General features: G+C 42.1%; 1 protein-coding gene across 3 annotated transcripts in view; it reads left to right on the forward strand.

Annotated features, from left to right (window-relative positions):
• The window catches only part of scube1 (signal peptide, CUB domain, EGF-like 1), an 87,568-nt gene extending 72,235 nt beyond the window's left edge, over positions 1-15,333 (forward strand). For all 3 annotated transcript variants that reach the window (XM_040173981.2, XM_078101119.1, XM_078101120.1), the window contains 15 exons: positions 688-810; positions 2,462-2,578; positions 3,487-3,609; positions 3,751-3,870; positions 5,306-5,404; positions 6,253-6,369; positions 6,449-6,607; positions 6,781-6,984; positions 7,070-7,231; positions 7,781-7,948; positions 9,825-9,986; positions 10,091-10,288; positions 10,999-11,151; positions 11,273-11,352; positions 11,436-15,333. In XM_040173981.2, the coding sequence (XP_040029915.1) occupies positions 688-810; positions 2,462-2,578; positions 3,487-3,609; positions 3,751-3,870; positions 5,306-5,404; positions 6,253-6,369; positions 6,449-6,607; positions 6,781-6,984; positions 7,070-7,231; positions 7,781-7,948; positions 9,825-9,986; positions 10,091-10,288; positions 10,999-11,151; positions 11,273-11,352; positions 11,436-11,588 (2,138 nt within the window). In that variant the 3' untranslated portion in view covers positions 11,589-15,333. The remainder of the gene's footprint in view (positions 1-687; positions 811-2,461; positions 2,579-3,486; positions 3,610-3,750; positions 3,871-5,305; positions 5,405-6,252; positions 6,370-6,448; positions 6,608-6,780; positions 6,985-7,069; positions 7,232-7,780; positions 7,949-9,824; positions 9,987-10,090; positions 10,289-10,998; positions 11,152-11,272; positions 11,353-11,435) is intronic.
• The last annotated feature ends 736 nt before the right edge of the window (positions 15,334-16,069 follow it).

The raw sequence follows: 16,069 nt of genomic DNA on the forward strand, positions 1-16,069 counted from the left end.
TTATTGACATAAAGTCGATTAAACTTACAATTATTGCAACAATCAATCAAAAGGCAAAGACAGTATGCGATTGTAAAAGATAAACAATGAAAACCGCAAACTTATAGCTACCAGAGTCATGTGCTATTAATGAATGCTTGCTAAATATGTTTGAAATTGCTATTTTGTTGACAAGGAACATGCTTCTTTTTATAAGATCAAGACCAAGGTTAACATCACCAACGTCTAACCATAATCACAAAGAGTTGAAAGATGCTTAAGTTGATATTCAAGTCTTGTACCAACTTTCTTGATGAAAGATATAAAGGCGATCAGCCCTCTTCTTGGCCATTGGCCACCCTTAATTAATATACAGCATACGTCTCCTCTTTCTCTCTACAAGCAGCCTGGTTCCTATAGTTCCAGGTAACCAGCATGTCATGGGCTGAGACAATGAACATGCTGCCTGTTGGAGCCCTGTTAGATCATAAAGACACTAAATGTTCAATTCCAGTACTCACACCGTTATGAGAAACTGCACCTAATGTGGAAAAGCCGGCAAAAAGTTTAAAGGAGAGTGTATGTCAACAGAAAATTTGCAAAAGCAATACTTTTTATGAAAAATTATGAAACAGGACTTGGCGGGTCTTGCCTATAACCCATTTGAGCTTTGACACAAGCTTAGACCCTTTCTGTTTCTCCTTCCAGACATTGACGAATGCCAGGAGAACAACGGAGGCTGCGATCACTTCTGCAGGAACACGGTGGGCTCCTTCGAATGCAGCTGCCAGAAAGGCCATAAACTACTTACCGATGAGCGGACATGCCAAGGTCAGTGATGGGCAGCTGTCATTTACACAGATTCTCAATGTGTCACCCAGCAGTCAGTACTGGTTTTATCAAGCACAGTCGTGGTGGCTGGTGATTACCTGGCTCGGGGGGGCTACAGGCGTCGGCAACTTCTGACACAATCGAATATATTTGTATTTGAACCCAACATAAATGCTGAAATTCCTTTTGTTCCCATTTTTATATTGTCCTGACTTTATTGTCATATTCCACTTAATGCTTAAAGGACTACTGTTTCTCTGATATGTACTGCAATACAAATAATCAATCACAAATAAGCAACAATACCATCTTGTGTCAGACCGCTCCTCTTTTGCTGTCATCTGCTGAAGTTATAGACCCAATAGGAGTTTTGAATATACAAATAGTTCTACCCCGTTAACCTGTTTGCTTAATGCTTAAAGGAGAAAAATCCATGCTGAATCTGCAGTAAATGTAGTAGCCTTGTGTTATCAGTGGGGATGTTTGTTCATCTAAAGGCAGATTCCTGTTGCAACAGACGAGAGCAGACATAGACACGCATATTTTCTTGATGTGTCTCATCAACTGTGCATCTCAAGAGCTGCTTTTGAAGTCTTAAATAAAGAGGTGTTGAGTGTTGTTTGCTGACTACAGTGTCAGTGCCAATCCATTGACTCCTGGACTGTTTGTCTTCAACGTGACCTTAGAAGGAAATATAAACTCCTAGTAATACATTCCAGTGTACTTTGCCATAACGGCCACAGAAACCAAAGCAGAAAGATGAATCTTTTCCCATATTTGCATAAGCATTTTCCACAAGTTGGTCCTTCTTTTTCTTAAAGTGTGTCAGCAGGTAGTTAAATGTCGAGATCTCCTTGTCCCTTCATCAATACCTCACAGAGGATCACATCATACAAGATATTATTTCAAATGTGCTCCTTCCAAATTCAACACCTGCAGAGTTTAGCTTAGGTGAACACGCGGAAAAGATGCCTGGAATATTTACCGAGCCAACCTCGAGAACCTTAACAACTTCCTCGACCTGACAAACTCCATTATGACATGTCGTATTTTTAGCCCCTGTAAAGCCCAGAGGAACAGCCTGAAATAAACTAGGTGAGCTGAAAAGCGCTGACCTTCATTCCTGATGAGTTAATAATATTCAGTGGCGCACACACACAGACACGTGGACACAGATTATTGTGAATGTGAGCTGGCTCCACCTCACGCAAGTAAAGTTTCTTCTGACTGTTTTTCTAGAATGACGTTTTCCCTAGTTTAGTGTGCCACTCATGTATTTATTTCCTATTTATTTCCTGTCCAGCGGGACAAAACCTCAGAGCTCTCAGTGGGCTGATTTGAACCTGGACTACAGCTAAATTCATGATTCCATTAACGTGTTTTAAATCCAACACCCGTAACCGCTGATGGAGCATCGGCAGCTTGTGAGGCTAAAATATTCAGCTGATATCTAATATTCAACTGATGCAGATACCATCAAAAGTATTTGATCGTTATGCAAAGCAGGACCACATTAGACACTGTCTGCCTTATTATCAAAATATTTGTTATCATACTTAGGGTTGTCATATATTTGTCCTCTTAGGACAATGTCTCCAGAGATCACTGTCTCATGTATATCTCACCTGTTGTATCTCCCCTTTCACCTTAGACATCGATGAATGCTCCTTTGAGAGAACATGTGACCACATCTGCGTCAACTACCCTGGCAGCTTTGAGTGTCTTTGCCACAAGGGCCACATCCTGTACGGCCTCACTCACTGTGGAGGTGAGAGGCCGCTCAAACGCGTCACCGCCGCTGCACACCGACTCACCCGTTTGACTCAGCCGTGTGTGTGTGTGTGAGTCTGTGTGTGTAATGTGTTCCTGGTCTGTCTGCTGGTCACACACCTGTTGCTCAGTACAGTTGTGTGTGTTCTGGTCTTACTACTGAGGTCACCGATGGAAAGGTGGCGCAAGCGTCACAGCAGCTGACACATAAACTCAACACACTCAACAATCCTATGGGTACACCCGGGACTGGAAGGCAGTCAATCACAGGGCTGACACAGAGACACACATTCACTCCCACATTTATGGGCAATTTAGAGTCACCAAGTGACCTGATCCCCAGAGCATGCAGTGTGGGAGGAAGCCAGAGAACCCGGGAAGAACCCTCACAGACACACAGCGAACATGCAGACTCAGACATGCAGACCCACACAGAAAGGCCTCCGTGGGCTGTGCTGCCCCTAAAGACAGTAAAGTAACCTCTTTCTAATTGTTTTTTGCTCCTGTTTTTATTACTGAAAAGGTTTTTGCATGATGTAATTATTATCTTCTACCAGGATGATTTGTGTTTGACTTTTTTTAAACATGAATGTTTTTAGTTTAAACCATTACAGTAAATCATTTTTTTTCTTGTTTTGACATGAAGTTGAAGCAACCCCCCATTTTTTTCTAAAATCAAATAAAACACTATATATATATATATATATATATATATATATATATATATATATATATATATATATATATATATAGTATGTTAGTTTATGCTATTTATTACTTTACCAATGTTCCTCACATGTCTGTCATTCACTTTTTTTCCTCCCCGTCATGTCTTATGATTGTTAGTACAACCTCTTAGGATTTATACACACATTGACCATAACGCTTCCTGCTGTTGTGCTTCAGACATTGATGAGTGCAGCATCAGCAACGGAAGCTGCGAGTACGGCTGCATAAACACTCAGGGGGGCTATGAGTGTGTTTGTCCGCCTGGACAGAAGCTCCACTGGAACAAGAAAGATTGCATTGGTAGGCACCAGCTCTGTGTGTGTGTGTTTGTGTCTGCCTTTTTGCAGGCATAGTGGATTCCTCGAGTAAGGCCGAGTGGCCAAGTGCACATGTGTGTGTTCAGGTGGTTGTCGTGGTGATGTGACTCTTTGTATTCCTCAGAGGCGGTGAAGTGTCTGCCTAATGGGAAGCCAGCACTGCGAGCCCAGCTGACTTGCACCAAGAGCGTAGGGGCAGAGGTCTGCTCGCTCTCCTGCCCTTCCAACGCCCTCTTCCTCGCAGGTACAAGGGCACACGCACACATACACGCATAGTTTATGCCCAAACAGTTCATGTTATTACTCAATAAGATCAAATGCAATGTGTTAACACAGCTTTCATATTTTCCCAAGCTGACTATCTGTAGATTTACAGTATAAACCATTATTAGTGCTGACACAACTAAACATTGAATTGTAAGTGATTGATGGGAATAATTTATGGAAAAATGTACCAGCGACAGCTTTAGAATTCAGCTGCATCATTCAATGCTTACCAAGTACGAGATTTAATATCTTCAGCTCTTATCTAGATAATACAGCCTCAGCACATCTCTTGAATCTTCTTTCTTCCATCCATATCTCAATTTAATTGATGTATTAAAAATGAATATATTAATAAAGGAAAGCAATCTTTTTTTTTCATAGTATTTTTCACATTTGGGACCTTGATGTCAGGATCCGGATAGGTATTCTATAACAGTAGGTGGAAGCGGTCAGGGTGTAAAGGAGATTACATTAGATATAAAAACAAAGATGAGTATCTGAATATTTTGGAGTTCTCTTTATCTATGTAACTTCATCAAAGAAATACTGTGGTTTCCATTCTATGAATCAGGAAAGTCACATAGTGGCGTTTAAATTGGAGAGCCAGCAGATGAAATATATTCTGCTGCTGAAATTCCTTCTAAAACGGCCGTTGTTTCCTTCACATGCTGCTTCCCTCTGGTGGTGATGGCTCACACTTGCAGCTTCACCATCCTTCCGTCTAGATGTCACAATGCTCGATGGGGGCGCTCGCCCTCTTTGTCCCTGTATGTGTTGCATCCTCGGGGGGCTCTCAATTCAGACTGATGTGTTTTTCTCACCGCAAGGTCCTCTTGGTCTCTCTTGTTGGCGGGCAGCCCCGGTCTATCCTCCTGCCATTGTACTTAACAGACATCTGCTAATTGATTACATTCTTTAATGCAGCCTGCTTTTTTCCGCGGCGAGGCCTTTGCTCCGTTTAACTTGGCCGGCGCGGTGTGAGAATGAAGGATAGCTATCAGGCACCCAGTGAAATATTTGTTTTTCTCTCTTTTTGGAGAGCGTCTTAAGTTCAGAGGGAGAGAGCCATGTAAATTCCTGTGGCTTTATTCAGCTGTGGCTCTTATTTAGTCATCTCGCTTTTATGATTTCATCCCTCATTCCTTACTGGAAAAGTGTCTTTTTGTGTTTGTGCGCATGAAGATAGAAAAAAGGATTCATAGATCTTTCATCTAGTTTAGTCAATAAAGTTCTTATTAATCCTCAGAACCGTGCGTGTTCAGCCCATCGCCAAGGGCAAAACTCATACAACTCCAACGTGGGATGGAATGTGAGGTCCAGGTCACATATTCCTCTCTGCCTCCCTAAGCTCTCATCGCCATGTCTGATGTGTCTTCTCACGCTGCAGTCTGTGTGTGTGTGTTTCCCAACAGACTCGGAGAACAGCTACACGCTGAGCTGCGGAGTGCCCGTCCAGCTTGGGAAAGCTCCCCAGAAGAGAAACGCCACCACGGCCTTACCCACCTGTGCCGGTATGGAAGGCCTGAGGAATTCCTCATAGAGTGACGATAATATGATCTTAAGTATACATGTAATGAGCAAAACATTCAAAGGTGATAAACCTGTTCCTGGTAAACAACAAGTATATAATAAATGATAAAATAACAATAATAATATGTACATAACAGTAATAGGTACAAACAGGTGAGTTGGGTTAGTCATGTAGCAATATACACCCTTATACACCCTTTTTCACAACAATCTCTGAACAAACACAAGAATTGTTCCATTGCAGCCGGAATGGGTTTTACGGTTCACTGATGGCGAAAGATGGCTAAACATGAACCTCAGTATAGAAATCCTTCCACTGTCAGTCTGACAACGAGATCCCCATCAAAGTTCAGAGCAGGGTTTGTAGTCTAATTTCTGGGGTACAACACAGATATCGGATGATGAATGAATTAACAATTTTGCTAAAAAAGCTAATATATTGTCGGACACCAGCTTAGGATCTTTAGGTCACCACATGTACTAATTAAAACACACTGCGCATTATTTGGGACTCAGAGGTCCCACTGGGCCTTATTAGGGAGAGGGCCTTAAAGAAACAGAAGCTAAAACGGAGCGTTTTAGTGCAGAGGATGATCACAGGTATGAGAAAAAGTAGGTGTTTTTGTAACGCATGTAAACATTTTGTTGTAGAAAACACAAAATACAATTTAGAACCTGAAAATGATATCATATGTTCACTTCAATGGGGAATAAAATGTCATATTGCATAAGCAATTGAGAAAGGGTAAAGGATAATACAAATGTAGACTTGACACACCTGTAGTCATGAAGATTAACAGCCTTTTGCTTCTGATGTGTATGAATCCAGACACGCTGGCCCCGCCCATCAAACAGAAGGCCCGGTTTAAGATCAAAGATGCCAAGTGTCACCTGAGACCCCGCAACAAGGAGAAACACAGAGAATCATCCAGGCAGAGCCTACAAGGTACACCGATTTTACTTTGCTACCAAGTGTTTTACACACACTGTCATTCATTTTCTAAAAAACAGATTCTTCCTCTCAGGAGGCCAGTTCCCCTGCACCGACGACTGCCATGTAACTTTTGTTAACCTCAAGTGCGACTCGTCTAAGAAGCGACGACGAGGACGCAAATCTCCCTCGAAAGAGGTTTCCCACATAACGGCCGAGTTTGAGATGGAGATGAAGGAGGAGGAAGCCTCAGGTGGGATGTTTGACCTGTTTACCTGAATAATCTCTTACCTGTTTGGTTTTTCTTTACTTGGAATAAAACAATATACATTCATTTGGCACAAAGAGAATCACGCATAACATGTTATGTGATTCATCAATCAATTGGTCAGTTTGTTTTTTGGTGAACACCAATGTTTGCCTCAGACTTATGCAATGTGGACTGCGTACGGGAAAGGATGAAGCAGAAGCTGCAGAGCGCCATGCGAACGCTCAGGAAGTCCATCAACAAGCAGCAGTTCTACATCCAGTTCTCTGGGACGGAGTACGAGGTGGCCCAGAAACCGTCCCGGGTACTGGAAGGAGCCGAGGCTTGCAGCACGGGACAAGTCCTCCGAGACGGCAAGTGTGGTGAGTCTGCAGTTTGGCTAGTTGAGTGAGTGGCCTGTCCGATGAGGAAGATCACCGAAGGTATTTCTACAAACCTTCTCCTCAGTGAGCTGCAGCTTGGGGACGTTCTACAGCGGGGAGCAGCAGCAGTGTGTCCAGTGCCCCACCGGGACCTACCAGGACACGGGGGGTCAGCTGTCCTGTGAGCCGTGTCCCAGTACTGAAGGACAGGGAATTGCCGGAGCCAGGAACGTGTCTCAGTGTGGAGGTAACTCATCATGCCATCATCACAATCATTTTAAAAACTCAGATCTTTTATTCTTCCTTCAACCGTACTGAAATTATTTCTCTATTAATAATCATATAAAGCAGCAGGGGATTCTTCAAATTGGGTCTACAGCCCATTGTAGGTTATTAGATGTTTATACTGACTTTTGTTTCCCTCTTTAATCTCTTTTATTGCTGGATTTTTTACTAATTTGAATTCATTTAAAACTACAGAACTGCTGTGCATGTGCAATAAAAGGAGTATTCTCTCCATGGACAACACATGCTCATTGGATGTAAAAAGATGTTGCGTTGGCCCCACCCAGTGGCTGTTCATGCACTGTGAACATGGGCTGTAGCCACAAGAGAGCGCCACAGACCATGTTGGTGTGTTCAGTGACAGAGCTGAAATGAAGAAATTAACTCATAAGAAACTCTCGGAAATTGTTCAGTTCCCATATTCATGCTGTGTCTTAAAGGGACGTAAAGCTCTCAGGTACATTAGCAGAGGAAAAGAGAGAATAAGAACTTTCTTGTTTCTGTCACTCAGGCCAGTGTCCAGCGGGCCACTTCTCCGCCGACGGGTTCCATCCATGCCAGCCCTGTCAGCTGGGCTCCTACCAGACAGAACCAGGCCGTGTCCTTTGCTTCCTCTGCGGAGGAGGTCTCATGACCAAGTATGAGGGATCAGTGTCCTTCAGGGACTGTGAGGCCAAAGGTGAGGCTTTGTGTCCGATGTTATGACACAATGTGTATTGTGTGCATCTTAATATGCACATCTGTACACAGTTTGGCTGCTTCATCTTTCTTCTACAGTATCCAATACTGGGCCAAGTTTATTTAAATTCATATTTACTCAGTTTATTCAGAGTGCCTTGTCAAAACCTGGAAATACCAAAGAAATGGAATCTGCCTTTGTTTTCCCAATGTTTAAAAGTGATCACCCAGCTATTTTAAATAATTAAATTTATTTGTACTCACTAAAATTCTTGAAGCTCTAGGGAGGTCTTATACACCAATGCTAATTCATCAACCTATCAACAGACCTAAAGACAGTAAAAACACAAAGCTATTTTACACCTGCACTAAAAGTGGTAAATGACATTTCTGTTGCTCTTGACAAGAGGCAACATTATGCGTCACTATTTATTTATCTGTCTGGAGCATTTGACACAGTTGAGGTTTTAACGCTCAACTCAGGGCTCTCAGAGCAAGCAGTCGCTTGGTTCACGAGATACCTTAAGGATCTCAGTGCATCCGATATGACGGTCTATCCTCTGATATTGCAACCCTCTGCAAAGGTGTGCCACAAGGCTCTGTATTAGATCAACTGTTTCTTATAAATCATTTGGGCCAAAATATGTTGGACGCTAACTTTTACTTCTATACTATTGACACTGTGATATAATCCTGGGCGTCAACATTTGTGCAGGCAATAGATCAAAATGCTTTTGTTGTTCAAAATAGCCTTTTTTAATTGAGACTCATTCTAAATATGGATAAGACAAAACTTATGTTGTTTTCAAACTATCAGAGTAGGCCACAGAATATCCCCTCGTTGGTCAATTTTATGTAGGGCGCCACATACAGTCTAATGATGGTCCACTGATACCACTTACTGCTTTTCAATCTAAAATGAAAGAAATAAAGGCAGGTTCCCAAAAATGTCAATGTTTATTAAATTAACCCCTCTTTAACTTTTTGTTCTTATTCAGTTTTCTATCTGTAACTATGTGTGTCTGTGTTGCTGCCTGTCTTGACCAGGTCTCTCCTGTACACAACTTTTTATCTGTAACTGGCAAGGATTAAAAAACTGAGCATACCAGTGTATGATATGTGACAGGACAGTAATCCATTTTAAGTCTTGTTAGCAAGGACCGAAGCGCCACTCCGTTCTGGTTTGGACAGAAACATCTTAGCAAGTGCAAAGTAGATGTCATTTTTAACCACGATTAATTGAACCCATGAAGACACATTCACGTTCCCCTCAGATCTGAGACCAAGTTATCCCCTTACTTTTCAGTGTTTCCCCTACCATTTCATAATGGGGCCGGGGCTACCGTTCTCTCCAAGGAAATCTCTTTTTCCTTTCCTTACGTTTACGTTTATGGGGACAAACGCATACATGAGCATGTAAAGATAGTGGTGGGGGTTCATATGCAACGTATGTACCCCCACCCTTATCTCCACTGTGATTTTGGGCGACTGTGGGGGAGTGGAGAGGGCGGTTGTCTTCCAATCAGAGGGGTCTCGGTTCGATCCCAGGGCTGGCTAACCCGCATGTGTCCTTGGGCAAGACACTTAACCAAACATTGCTCCTATAGCTGCAACTGCAGTGTGTGAATGTTAGTTACTGATGGGCAGGTGGCTCTGTAGCTCCTGTCATCAGTGTGTAAATGGGTGAATGATGTCATGTAGTGTTAAAGTGCTTTGAGTGGTCGGCTAGTGGAAAGGTGCTATACAAGTACAGTCCATTTACCATTTTTCGTTTGCATTGATACAAACCATTTGTCAACAGTTTTATTGCACAGCTGAGTGATGTGTCTGGGATGGAACCTTTGCGTTTAACCTGTATGCCTCCTGTTACTCCTCAGTGCACTGCGCTCCTGGACATTACTACAACTCCACTACCCACCGCTGTATCCGCTGCCCAGGGGGAACCTACCAGTCGGAGTTTGGGCAGAACTACTGCATCACTTGCCCGGGAAACACAACCACTGACTTTGATGGAGCCACCAACGTCTCCCACTGCAAAAGTAACACTGCTCAACATATACATTCAGCCATCATTTTTCGGAAAATGGCGCTGTTGTATGGAAAGAAGGTATATTGCTAAGCGTCTCAGTTGTTTTGCCCTCAGACCAGCTGTGTGGAGGTGAGCTGGGAGAATATACAGGCTACATAGAGTCTCCCAACTACCCTGGAGATTACCCATCCAACGTGGACTGTGTCTGGACCATCAACCCACCCCACAAGCGGCGGATTCTTATCGTGGTACCAGAGATTTTCCTCCCCATCGAGGATGAGTGCGGGGACGTGCTAGTCATGAGAAAGAGCGGTAAAGAAACAAGTCATGATTATTTTAAGGCAAACATAACTGATCAGATGAATGAGTTGCATTTTCCTAGTCTGCATGTCACTCAGTTAGTTCAAAACATGTTCGTTGCCAGGTGGCAGGGTTGGCCATAGAGAGTCAGTCAGGTAGTGAAGTGGGTTGGTCAGTTAGTAAGGTGGTTCAATCATGTGGTATAGTGGGTTGTTCAGTTCAGGTCAGGTTCTCAAAGGTCAAAACAATTAACAAAAAACCCAACTAACTGGAAAATAGTTTAGTTTACCTATCGAGATAAAGATAAACAATACTGAAACCCCTACCTATATACCATACAGGAGAAAACAAGGATTTTCAAACAAATTGCAGAGAACCCTTACAAAACCTCTCCAGTATCTGCCTGAGCTGCATGAGGGCACGCCTCACACAGCAGCAGCAAACACAAAGGAGCCTCTTTGTGAACTGTGTTCCTCATCTTAAAGGTGAGAGATGCCTTCTCAAAGGGTAGAAGTACACAGGCCCCTACCCTTGGGTTTACTACACGTCTAACCAACAAGCAGACTGAACTTTCTCATGGGGCTTTCAGTGATATATTTTGGTTCTGCATTGTTTTCCTGTGAAAATAAACTGAACTCAGCTCCTGAATGTGTAACAACATCCTTTGTCCTGTTGAATCACAAGTGTAGAAGTACTATTCTAACATGTTTCCATTCTTCCAGCCCTTCCCACATCCATCACTACCTATGAGACGTGTCAGACCTATGAGCGGCCAATCGCCTTCACCTCTAGATCTCGAAAGCTCTGGATTCAGTTTAAGTCCAACGAGGGAAACAGCGGCAAAGGCTTCCAAGTTCCGTACGTTACCTACGATGGTGAGTCAACTTTAAAAGCACAAACACTCGCGTTGGATTAAATCTCATGGACAATCATAAGTTTTGTACTGCCTTCTACTTCCACGGTATATACTTACATATAAAAGCTGTTGTGTTCCAGAGGACTACCAGCAGCTGATAGAGGACATTGTGCGAGATGGCAGGCTCTATGCCTCCGAGAACCACCAGGAGATACTGAAGGTACACACATCAGCGGGCCTTTTAACTCACCTCACATGATTGGTCTAGTGGGGTGACTCTCTGTCTGTCTGTCCTCCCTACAGGACAAGAAGCTAATAAAGGCCCTGTTTGACGTGCTGGCCCACCCCCAGAACTACTTCAGGTATACGGCACAGGAGTCCAAAGAGATGTTTCCCCGCTCCTTCATCAAGCTGCTGCGCTCCAAAGTCACAAGGTTCCTGAGGCCGTACAAATAGACTGAGACCCTTCCCTTTTCTGTTAAAGCTCCTCGTCATTCCAAACCCATTAACCTAAATGGTCCCTCCCCCTTTCCCTGTTTATTTTTCTCAGCCTGGATCAATGCGTTAATGTACCCGTTCTATTACTAATCTTCATTTTGTCGTTTTTTTCCTCGATGTAGTCACATGATGCCTTTCCTCATCTTTAGCCCATTTAATCAGCTTAACACACTATTCACTGACACCTTTCACTCCACTCTTTAAATCAGTATGCTGGCGTGGCGACGCACCAGCGTCAACTAATGCAGTTCACGCCAAAATGTTGGTCTCCAGTGAATGCTTCGGGGTAAAACAATCCCTCAGAAAATTGGTTTCAGTGAAAATGTCTGGCTGACGATGGAAACGACGTGTGACATCTCAAATATTCTCTGATATCAGGCAAACCTTTCATGTATGGTTTGACCTGTATGGGTTTTTGCAGGCCGGTATTAATATTTTTATAACGTAGCATAAGAAGATATATATTAGTGTGTATATATTGTTTCTTTAATTTGACCTTTTTCTTAGTTTTGGTATTATGGCATTTCAGTTAAGGTTTTAATTGTTGTTGCAAGTTGTAATTGAATATTGAATACAAAATGAGTATCTTTCAACAAAATCCAAAGAATATATATAAAGCACATTGTCAGACAAACATTCGCAAACATTCACTTCATTTGTCTGAGTCCAGTTAAAGCAACACATTGTCACTGAGGATAAACAATCTTTAAGCATTTGAAAGGAAACCTGTATTTTCAGATGATATAATGGCTATTATAGTTCCCCAACACATTTGTTAGCGACCAGCTGAAAAGCTGAATCAGGCAGATTGATACCACTCTCATGTCTGTATGTTAAATATGAAGCAACAGACATCTTAGCGTAGCATAAAGACTGTACACAGAGGGAAACTAAATCTGCTCACCAGCTGAAGGTCAGTAATTAACATGTAGCATATTGTGTAATTAATCGGGACCACTTGGTCCTTACTGGTCCTTACTGGCACACAAAAGAAATTGTTACTTTCTACCTTCTACAGAGTCAGGCTAACCACTTCCTCTCGTTTTAATGTCAAGCTAAGCTGAGCTTGTGCTGGATATTGTCATGAAGTGGTATTTGGTGAAAGTGATGTCAAACCCTCGTTCAGCACCTCTTTTTGTTCAGCAACTTTCTGCTCAAGTTCCCAACATTCCTCAGACTTCCTTTATCAACAATAACTCCTCTCACGTTATTCCGCTCTGCTCGGTTTTCTGTGTTGTTGCTGTTGTTTTTGTTTTTCTATTTATACTGAACATGTCAGAACTTGCAGAGGCCCAAATCACAGCTTTACACCGCACAGGTGTGCAGATGTGTGCGTTTGTTTGGACACGGGTGTACGTGCGCATTGTGTTGAGACATATCGGCCCATATAGTGTACATGGATGTATTCTGAATTTGGATGTCGTCATTGGTCGCGATGTGCAAGAGACAGGGATGAGAAAAACAATCGGTGCACTTAAAACCTATTTTTAAAACGTAGATGATTTGAAAGAAATGTGAAAAGTGGAGAAATCATTCCACCTTCAGAGGGCGGAGATCAAATGGGGTGAATCGGAAAGTCTATATTGTAATTTTTTTTAAATAAAAAAAAGAAGATATATAACAAGATGAGATAAACTACCTGCAAGAGACAGCTTATTACTTTAGAAAGAAATGTATGTGATGTAACTAATATTTGGAATTTTAATTGCACTTGAATTTTATATTGTAAACTATAGAAAAAAAATAAGATCTAAGTTACGTATTTGTTACTTTTTTTTTGTGTGTTGTTTTCAAATGTAAAGAGAGAAAGACAGCTGTGTCTCGCGCACTCTGTAGCTTGCTGTGATCCCACTTTCTCTCAGTAACAGTAGAGCTTCAAGTCTCGTTCACACACACAGTGAGAAACAACCTTTCTGTTGAAGCTTCAGCATCTCGTACATTAAACTAATGAAAAACTGTGTCGGCAATGGATCACTCAAATCGTCCTGCTAGTCCTGCTTCTCCCATCCATGTCGTACAGCTGCCAGAGAGAAGAAGCGTCTTTATTAAAGCTTCTTATATGATGGCACTACTTAAATACAGACACTATATGTCTGTTTCTAAAAACAAATACAATATACGCATCTACCCAGATAGAAAGTTAATAGAAAGTCGCTTTCTATTAAACGGGAATTACAGTTTGTATGCTGTGTTCTACCGTTATAACCCAACTAAATGTTTCTGTGTCATTTCCGATACTACTAATATGTCTATGAAATTGTTAACCATGTATTGACGAGGGGCTCTGAATCTGCACATTGCGACTGGAGTTGGGAATCATATATGTGTTATGACTGGGGCGTCGGTGTGGAGGTGAATGTAGAGATAAGAGGCAAATCCTCTCAATGTCCGTAGCACTCTCAGCAAGTCAACCAGTGGTAGACCAGTGAACGTTATCTGTGTGCTGTGTCGCTCATTAAGAAGCAGGCTTTGGCTGAAAGATGAAACTTAACCGACCAGCAGGAACATCACAGTGTGTCAAGTCAAAGCTTAGTTATTAAACATTAAGCCCATTTACTACAAGTCTTTGATATTTTATTTAGTCTTTTTTTAAACTTGCTACTCTGCCCCTGGTTTCAGTTTCACTTAATTAATTAATTTGGTTAATAAATAAGCATTAACTCCAGATTTTGCACAAGACAATAGCAGTCTCCTGGGTGAAAGCCCATTGTTTGTTTGACCCATCCAACACTCCCTTTGTTTCCAATTGATATTTTTATTTTTCACTCTTAAGACTAGTTAATATACCATCCAACTCTCAACAACAGTTGCAAGGATTCAACATCACTTGCGCTTAACAGATGCAAAAAAATTTCAAAAGGCTTTGGCATTCAACTTTTTTGGAGAAATGATGCCAACATTTCCTTGGGGACTATTTGGGATCAACAACATCTGCTTAGATTTAAACAAAAAGTTGGTTAGGGCCAGCCTTTTCTTTTTATTTCCATGGTGCACCAAATTGAAACCACTGAGACAGGAAGCTAAATTAAAAAATGTTGTGTCAAATATCTCCAATAGATGGTCTTAAGGTCGCAAAACCACAAGTATGGTCCTGCATGGCAATTAGCCAATCAAAATCCCCCCTTGAATCAATGAATCTCTCTAGCAATAACCTCAAATGTCAGTGGGGTCACACGATCATCACATAGGTTCCCCAGATAAAAGCATACGGTTGTTCCAGGCGCAAAGTTCCAGGCCTTGCCAAATAACTGCCACACAAACAAGTCATGGTACGGCCGACTTCCCGTCTGAGGTGGGCACTGTTCAAACTGAGTGTTATTGAAAAAATGAAATGAAATGCTCTAAAGTGTATAATTGACTGTTGTTGTTTTCTTCTTCCTCAGAATGTATTCTATTGTGAATGGGTGGCTGCATGTTGTGTGTGTGTTTGTACGGGTGTTTGAGAGAGACGTTTGGTGAATCAATGTGTGCAGTAAGTGTGTTTTCTGTGTGTATGATAGTTTTTGTGCTGGGCGCCTGTGACAGAGTAAGAAACTTTGTGTGTCTGTGTGTACTTTAGTCCAATTTTTAGAGGAATAATTTTAACGTCTGTGTTAGTCGGTTGTACCCAAAGAGAGAAACTGTAACGCAGTGTTGTGCCATTATTTGGACCATGAAACTCCAATACTGAACAAATTTAAATAAAAGAGTAGGAGAAAACCGGCTTGGCTTGCGTCTTCTGTGTGTCCCTGTAGATTGTAGAGCAGTGCGGAGCCTAAGAGAGGCTCGTATCTATTCATATCTCCTATCTTTCCTCAGATGTGGCTCTGTGTGGCGTCTCACACATACAACTAGTTCCGTAAGTACGCTTACGGAAAATTTTGCTGATGCTGCTGATGCTGCTAATGTTGCGCTTATCTCAGAGCGACACAATCAGCAGCAGATCTTGTTGCTGCATCGGAAACACTCATCATCCAAACTGGAAGGATTTGATTTTCTACCCATTGACGATGTCTTTCTTTGTCCTGGTGAGCAGAGAAGTGAGAAAACCTGTTTAAAACAACCCCCCTCCCTCCCAGCGGCGGCTGGTGGAATTTTTCTGGAGGCAAGCCAATCAGTTTCAGTAAACATCCCAGTATGATTCACCGCAAAAGAGCTGTCAAATACGCATTATTACTTTGCAGTTAAATATCTAACAAATAAATATATATTGATGCACCTATAAACCTAATTTGTTGGGGAAACACCCAATCAGTGTGTTGAGGAAAGACCAACTCAAAAGCCCCATAAAACTTCACTCAATCAATTATTTTGGATAAAATGTCCCTGTTTTCATCCACGTCCTCGTTGTGTTTCCTCACCGCAGTCCTAATTCCGTCGCAGCTGGGTAGCGATGTTAACTCTATTAGTTTATCACTGTGATCAAGCCAGCCTCCACTTGCCTGCATATTATTTTGCAG

The sequence above is a fragment of the Gasterosteus aculeatus genome, chromosome 4, assembly GCF_964276395.1.
Source record: "Gasterosteus aculeatus chromosome 4, fGasAcu3.hap1.1, whole genome shotgun sequence".
NCBI classification, from domain to species: domain Eukaryota; kingdom Metazoa; phylum Chordata; class Actinopteri; order Perciformes; family Gasterosteidae; genus Gasterosteus; species Gasterosteus aculeatus.